Here is a 6,976-nt window from a genome sequence, read left to right on the forward strand (position 1 = left end):
CCAAAAAGACTAGAGGGTCGCACTATAGACTGGATTGGTTGAAAGAGGTCTTCAAAAGGCAGTGTTCAGCACAGAGATTTGACTGTGCTGCTTGGGCATATTTGTTGAATTTAGTAGGGAGTACTATTTTCGTTGATAAGAGTCATACTTTAGTTGATGCGAAGTACCTTCCTTTATTCAGATATTTAGACGATACAGATAATTATGCATGGGGTACTGGGGCACTCGTAGTGCTTTATGACTACCTCTCAGATGCCTATTGTTATGACACCAAACAGCTAGGTGAATATATGACATTGAATCGGAAACAAATTCAACAACTTCACTGAATCTGGATGCACCCAAAAAATGTCTCTCATAACATCAGAGTCTTCACGCTTTCTATTCCAACACATATATTTTGCATCTTCAATTAACTTGAATAAATGTTGCATCTCTGTTCTATTACCTCTCACATGCAATCGAATCATACTCACCTGTTTATATATTTGTGAGATCTTAGTAACATTACTCTTATCTCGGTCTTGCAATGAGAGTAATATGTGTCTAGATGCAACATTATATTTTGTTAAGTCATGAATATGCTTTCTTTCTTCTTCATCTAAACGTCCAACATATGCATGCCCCTCCAAAGTATCAAGTAATTCATGGTTGTGAATTCCACAAATTACTTTAACTATCCATCATGAACCATCTTTTAATGGTTTTGATCTAAGCTTGAAAGGACAATCACACTTTTTTGTTGAACTTCAAGTTGAACTGGCAGCACACTTGTATTTTCCTCCTTTGTCACAGCCTAATATTAATTTATTTTTCATTCCTTTCTCTCCCGTCTTTATATATGATCTTCTGATAATAACAATAATTTTATTTTTTATACCGATTTCTTTTGCCCAATTCACAACAGCATCCCTTGTATCAAATATCTGAAATAAAATAAATTATAATTAATCACAATAATATATTTTTACAATATTAATATTAATTATATTTATTCATACATGATCTTTGTCAAAAATATTTGTAGTATCGAAGCATGTTTTATCCATTAATAGTAGCGGTTTATCCATATCTGTTAACATTTTAAAAAAATTAATAAAATTCAAAAAACTTAAAAAATAAATTTTAAAAAATAGTTATGTACCGGAAAACTTGTATATGAAGTTTTCCGAAAGTCAATTATATACCAGAGAACTTGTCAATTAAGTTTTCCGGTACACAACTTTTCTCTTCTGTACTGGCAAACTTCGTTTTAAGTTTTCTGAAAATATACTTGTATTGGAAATCTTATTAAAAGTATTCCAGAAGATACCGGAAAAGTTTATTACGGCTCCAGAATTGAGAAAAGGGTGAGAAAAAAAAAAGTTAACTTTAGATTGTGTTAAATAGTAAAAAAAAATGAAGATATTTTTGGTATTTTGAAATTTTTTTGGGGTACAGAACAAATTTTGAGGATACAGGATAAATATTTTAGAATAAAATTGGAATATTAGTAGAAAAATAGAATTGAAATAACGGATGGTCCATTTGTTATAAATTTTTGTAAAAACACTTTTTTATAAAAATTATAACTTTCTAAAAAAAATTTATTTGTCTATTTTTTTATTAGCTTTTAAAAAAATTGCCACTAAATATAAATACTTTTTCAAATTACCAACTACATTTATTATTTTTTCAAACATACTTCTAATTAATACTAATTTTATCTTGCTACAAAAAAAAAAACAATACTACAAATTTTATCTTAGAATATGAAATGTTAAACTAGACACATTTTAATATAAATGTTATTTTAAGAATATTTACACATAAAATTTACTATCAATTTTTTTTAATATATATGTAAAAAAAATGGGTACTTATTTGATTGAGGTAGTAGATAAAATATTTCTGTAATGGCCTAATGCGGGTGACTGAAATAATTGGTTGCCTTTGCGCCTTTGCGATTGCCCCATTGTATTAGAGTATAAGTCACTAATAGTATGTCCTAAATGTGCAAAGATTGCAATTTTAAGACTCCTAAATGTGCAAAAATACTCGAAGTGTTGAAGCTTCATATTTGCATTGAAGGAGGAGGTTAAGAGATTTTTGCAAATTATATTTGACATGTTTAGAAAATTTCTATATCTTTTAGCAAAGTGTTGACAATGGCAGTTATTACAACTTGAATCCGGATTCCTTACTATAGAAAAACCGTAAGGTTACACGCGCTAGACAATTTAGACCATATCATTAGTTTGAGTTCGAACGATGTAAATCACTTATTACAAAATTAATGTTAAACAATTTTGATAATTAATCAAAATCTAGTGGTTGAAAACAGTCACTATGTCAATGTTCCTGCAGGCGATTCAATTCTTGATAACTTTGATACAAATATTTTTGGAAAATGTGTTTCTAATCCTACTTCATGTTTTTTTTTTTTTGAGTGACACTGTATAAGAGGAGACAGAGGAGCAATGGTTGACAAGGGTACCAATGGGAGCAGAAGCACCCATAAATGATTTGGAGAATTTTGTGTTATGATTATGTTGCCAAATAGTCCTATAGATTGAACAATTTGCTTGGAGAACATCAGTAAGCATAATAAGTAAGATTGTTACCTTTGTAAGAACAATTTTCATGTCCAATATGTGGACACATAGATCTAGATTCCTTTCAATATGGGAATCACATATTTACATGTACTAAATGATCTCGACAGTTAATTTGAGATCGAACGACTCAAATTATAGAAACAATTAAATTAATATAAATTAATCACAACAATTAACTTGAAATCGAAGGATCGAGATTAAAAACTATGTCAATTACAACATCTAATCTATTTCCGTGAGCATGTTTAGTTTCATGATGGGACTTATAAGGTCGCAGTGGTCTGTTGTGATTTTGCTAATCCTTCGCGAAACTAAACAAGCACTAAAGACCCATATGTCCAATTTGCTGATCAATGATGGTTCTCATAGTGGAGATAGTTAATTATGTCCTACATATAGTTTTGCATCTACTAATCCAAAGCCTATAACTATTTTTGCATATTTCCTTGATATCGGTATAGTTTAGGATTAATGACAGGTTCAATGTATATTATATTTATAGCAGTGATAATTATGTATACTTAAAAATATGCAATATTTTTTTTATGCTTTCTAGCAATTGTATTTGTTCTTCGGTCTCCACTATCCTTTTGAAATCGTGCCTATTGTTCTTCAATAAGATGCTATAACGTTTTCCAAAAAAATCTTGTAAACTAAACGTAACTTGAATATATATATATTGGAAACATACGTATTTTGGAAACATACGAATATAAATAAAATGGTACAAAACTAATGTCTGGGAAACATACGTTGAGCACAAGATGGATCATGTGCAAACTTCATAAAAGAAGTATGATCAGCACACAATTCAGGACCTTCTCCCTTCATCCCCATTCTCCCCTCTTCTTCCCCCAAGATGAACAACTTGTGAGCACCACAAAGAGGTCTAACCTACTGTTGTTTCTTAAGAGGCTGGGAAGATTGTTTGAGCATCTCCTGTAGATTGATTTATACTACCTTTGGCCTCGGCGAGAAATTTCGGATCAGGCTCCTGTTTATCTGCAGGTTCTCTCATTGCCAAATATATGTATAATGCAATGACTAGAAATCCGCTCAATAGTGTCGAAGAGTGAGGGGACACATTGGATGTTCCTGTTACCTAAAAGGAAACACATTAAGGTAGTTTCAAAACTTTCATTGTGTATTTATGTTGGACCATAATCCGATAATTATGAGATTCGTTATGTCCGGGTAGATAAGAGAAGCAATCAATAAATAAGACAATGAGGAGCACAAAGTTTGAAGATCATTTACATGCGAGTCCACAAAGACAAGATGATATATATTAAAAGGATTAATAATTTGTCTACAGACTTGGCAGCATTTTGAAGTACTAACTTAATGCAGTAAAGTGACAAACTACTATTTTCAAATGTGGGTAATGATTGACATAAATTACTTCAGCACCTCAATATTTGAGGTTAGACAACTATGGCATATCCAAGTCCATATTCATTGTCATCTGTCATGTGAAAATAACAGCAACACACATGAAAAGAAAAACAAAATCACATTTTAATTTTTTTCGCATATGACAAAAACAACATATTCTGGTTATAATGTGGAGTGAATGGCATAATTAGTCAACTCAATACCACATGTAAGGATGCATGAAAACAGATCCATTGTTTCTTGATTGATTCTATGTCAATAAATAAGAAAGAAAAAATACACATATAAGAGAGCAGCACCATTTTGAATTTGACATGCCACAATCATTTCCAAATAAGTAAATAAAACATAATGCTAAATATTAACTCCAATGTGCAAAGTCAACTACATATTATAAATTATTGCTTGAGACCACAGGTAAGGGATTTGTGAGATTGGTGTAACTCCTCGGGGATTGATACATTTTTTCATGATGGTTTAAAAAATAATATGATACCATCTCTTCCTCAACTAGGTGGCAGAAAAACAAGCAACGAAGTTTTCTTTCATAAATACTACATCGATGCAACACTAATTAAAAGAGGTTCACTAGGTCTGCCATTCAAGTTAATATCAAGAAAATACTTGGCACACAAATTAGAGTACAAGTCAACGACTACTTTAGGACGCATACAAACCCACAAAAAGCATAAGTATTCCCGAATCTTACCAGGAAGCAGATTATTGTTGAAGGCATATAATATTGCAATATGGACTGCCCACAAGAACAGTGATGCAATTGAAAACTTCTGAATTACTCTCATCTTTACCTCCAAACCCTAAAAATAATGGAAAATTAAATAACACAGAAACTGTAAAAATAGACGTAAAGTAGTTTAAGTTTACAATAGGAGAAATGGTGGCATATTGAGATGGAATAAGAAAAGAAGTTGAGAAAGAGTGATACTGATGGAAGAGGGAGGAAGAGCCACGCCAGTGCCGATGAAAGAGGTGGCGATCTGAGAACCATAGTGACCGCCGATGACAATAGTCGGGGAGTAGGAAAGAAGGGAAAAAAAAATATTATTAATTTGGTGTGCGGGCTGCATCATAAAATCCACAGAACCAATCTAATGGTAGTTAATAATGACACACGGGTGAGAGATTTAATTGCACCCTCACCTGTGCAGTCTCTCACGTACAAACACAATTCACCAAGAAATGTAAGTCGTAAACGTACCACCTATCACGGGTCAGTACTGTTTACCGAGGTGCCACCTATCACGGGTTAGCACAACTTACCAAAACACACATAAGTAAACAAGACATTAAGAGATTCCCCATTCTTAATTCTCATTTAACTTAAAGGATTTTCAAAACAAACATTAAGTAACCAAGACATTAAGAGATTTCCCATTCTTAACGCCCAGTTAACTTAAACGATTTTCAAAACAGCATTAAATAAATAAGTCATTAAGAGATTCCCCATTCTTAATACTTATTTAACTTAAACGATTTTCAAAACAAATATTAAGTAAACGAGACATTAAGAGATTTCTCATTCTTAATTCTCATTTAACTTAAACGATTTTCCAAAACAAACATTAAGTAACCAAGACATTAAGAGATTCCCCATTTTTAACGCCCAATTAACTTAAACAATTTTCAAAACAACATTAAGTAAATAAGTCATTAAGAGATTCCCCATTCTTAATACTTATTTAACTTAAATGATTTTCAAAACAAATATTAAGTAAACGAGACATTAAGAGATTCCCCATTCTTAATACTTATTTAACTTAAACGATTTTCAAAACAAATATTAAATAAACGAGACATTAAGAGATTCCCTATTCTTAATACTCATTTTACTTAAACGACTTTCAAAACAAACATTAAGTAAACGAGAAATTAAGAGATTCCCCATTCTTAATACTCATTTAACTTAATGATTTTCAAAACAAAACATTAAGCAAACAGACATATTAAGAGATTCCCCATTCTTAATATACTTTTGACTTAAACGATTTCCACACAAAACATTCAGTAAACAAGACATTAAGAGATTCCCCATTCTTAATACTCATTTAACTTAATGATTTTCAAAACAAAACATTAAGCAAACAGACATATTAAGAGATTCCCCATTCTTAATATACTTTTGACTTAAACGATTTCCACACAAAACATTCAGTAAACAAGACATTAAGAGATTCCCCATTCTTAATACTCATTTACTAAAACGATCTTCAAAAACAAACATTAAGTAATCGAGACATTAAGAGATTCCCCATTCTTAATTCCAGTTAACTTAAACGATTTTCACAAACACACATTAAGTAAACAAAACATTAAGAGATTCCCCATTCTTAATCCTCGTTTAACTTAATGGTTTTCAAATTCCACACAAAACAAACTCAAACATACTTTCAACCCACATCAAAACACATCAATTCATTCTTCCACAAAATTCAACCATACACATATCAAATTTCATCAATATCAATTAAGAACACGTCAAAAACAACGAACACAAATCGACACAATCCACTACTCAAACACACAAGTTTCATTTACTCAAAATCATACATAAATGAGTTTAAATTCATTTTCCACGAAACATTCATCAATATAACCAAAACCTAACTGTAAGATTTTACCCATAAAGCCTTAGATTAATTTTCCCCCAAATCAATACTCAAACCCTAACAAAATTCTTTTCCACACAACCACAAATAAGTCCCTAAATGCAAACTAGAAGTTTGGAAGGAGCTCTTACCTTCGCGTTAGCTCTAACGTGCGATTACGGCACCGTGAGTAAATCCGTAAATTTTCCGCTCGCAACGCCACTTCCAAAATTGGTCCACTAGCACCGTAGCACGGAGGTGAGCAACCTTCCCTTCTATCACTTCTTGAAATGAAGCTTAGATCTAGATGAAACGGGGTGGTTTGTGTTTGAATCCTTAATACCGTTTTTCTTCGTTTTCGAATCAAAGAGGAAGTAT

General features: G+C 31.7%; 1 protein-coding gene across 2 annotated transcripts; it reads right to left on the reverse strand.

The window, feature by feature from the left end:
* Window positions 1–3,243: 3,243 nt before the first annotated feature.
* LOC105853035 (uncharacterized) lies at window positions 3,244–5,084 on the reverse strand. 2 transcript variants are annotated; one of them, XM_012720050.3, is made up of 3 exons: window positions 4,939–5,084; window positions 4,702–4,810; window positions 3,244–3,692 (listed from the first exon to the last, which is right to left on the reverse strand). In XM_012720050.3, the coding sequence occupies exons 1-3, from the start codon at window positions 4,999–5,001 to the stop codon at window positions 3,505–3,507; spliced, it is 360 nt and encodes a 119-aa protein (XP_012575504.1). In that variant the 5' UTR covers window positions 5,002–5,084; the 3' UTR covers window positions 3,244–3,504. The 2 variants fall into 2 exon arrangements, 1 of the variants encoding a protein (XP_012575504.1); XR_012163719.1 differs by having other exon boundaries at window positions 3,559–3,699; window positions 4,939–4,967.
* Between the last annotated feature and the right edge of the window lie 1,892 nt (window positions 5,085–6,976).

Source organism: Cicer arietinum, chromosome 6 (genome assembly GCF_000331145.2).
Source record: "Cicer arietinum cultivar CDC Frontier isolate Library 1 chromosome 6, Cicar.CDCFrontier_v2.0, whole genome shotgun sequence".
Classification (NCBI taxonomy): domain Eukaryota; kingdom Viridiplantae; phylum Streptophyta; class Magnoliopsida; order Fabales; family Fabaceae; genus Cicer; species Cicer arietinum.

Bases quoted from the DNA above. Each gene is read 5' to 3' on its own strand.
- LOC105853035 (XM_012720050.3), bottom strand. From the start codon at position 5,001: ATGGTTCTCAGATCGCCACCTCTTTCATCGGCACTGGCGTGGCTCTTC. The intron at 4,811-4,938 runs GTATCACTCTTT...CATTATTTTTAG, and splicing joins TCTTCCTCCCTCTTCCATCA to GGTTTGGAGGTAAAGATGAG. The intron at 3,693-4,701 runs GTAAGATTCGGG...TTTAGGTAACAG, and splicing joins CAACAATAATCTGCTTCCTG to GAACATCCAATGTGTCCCCT.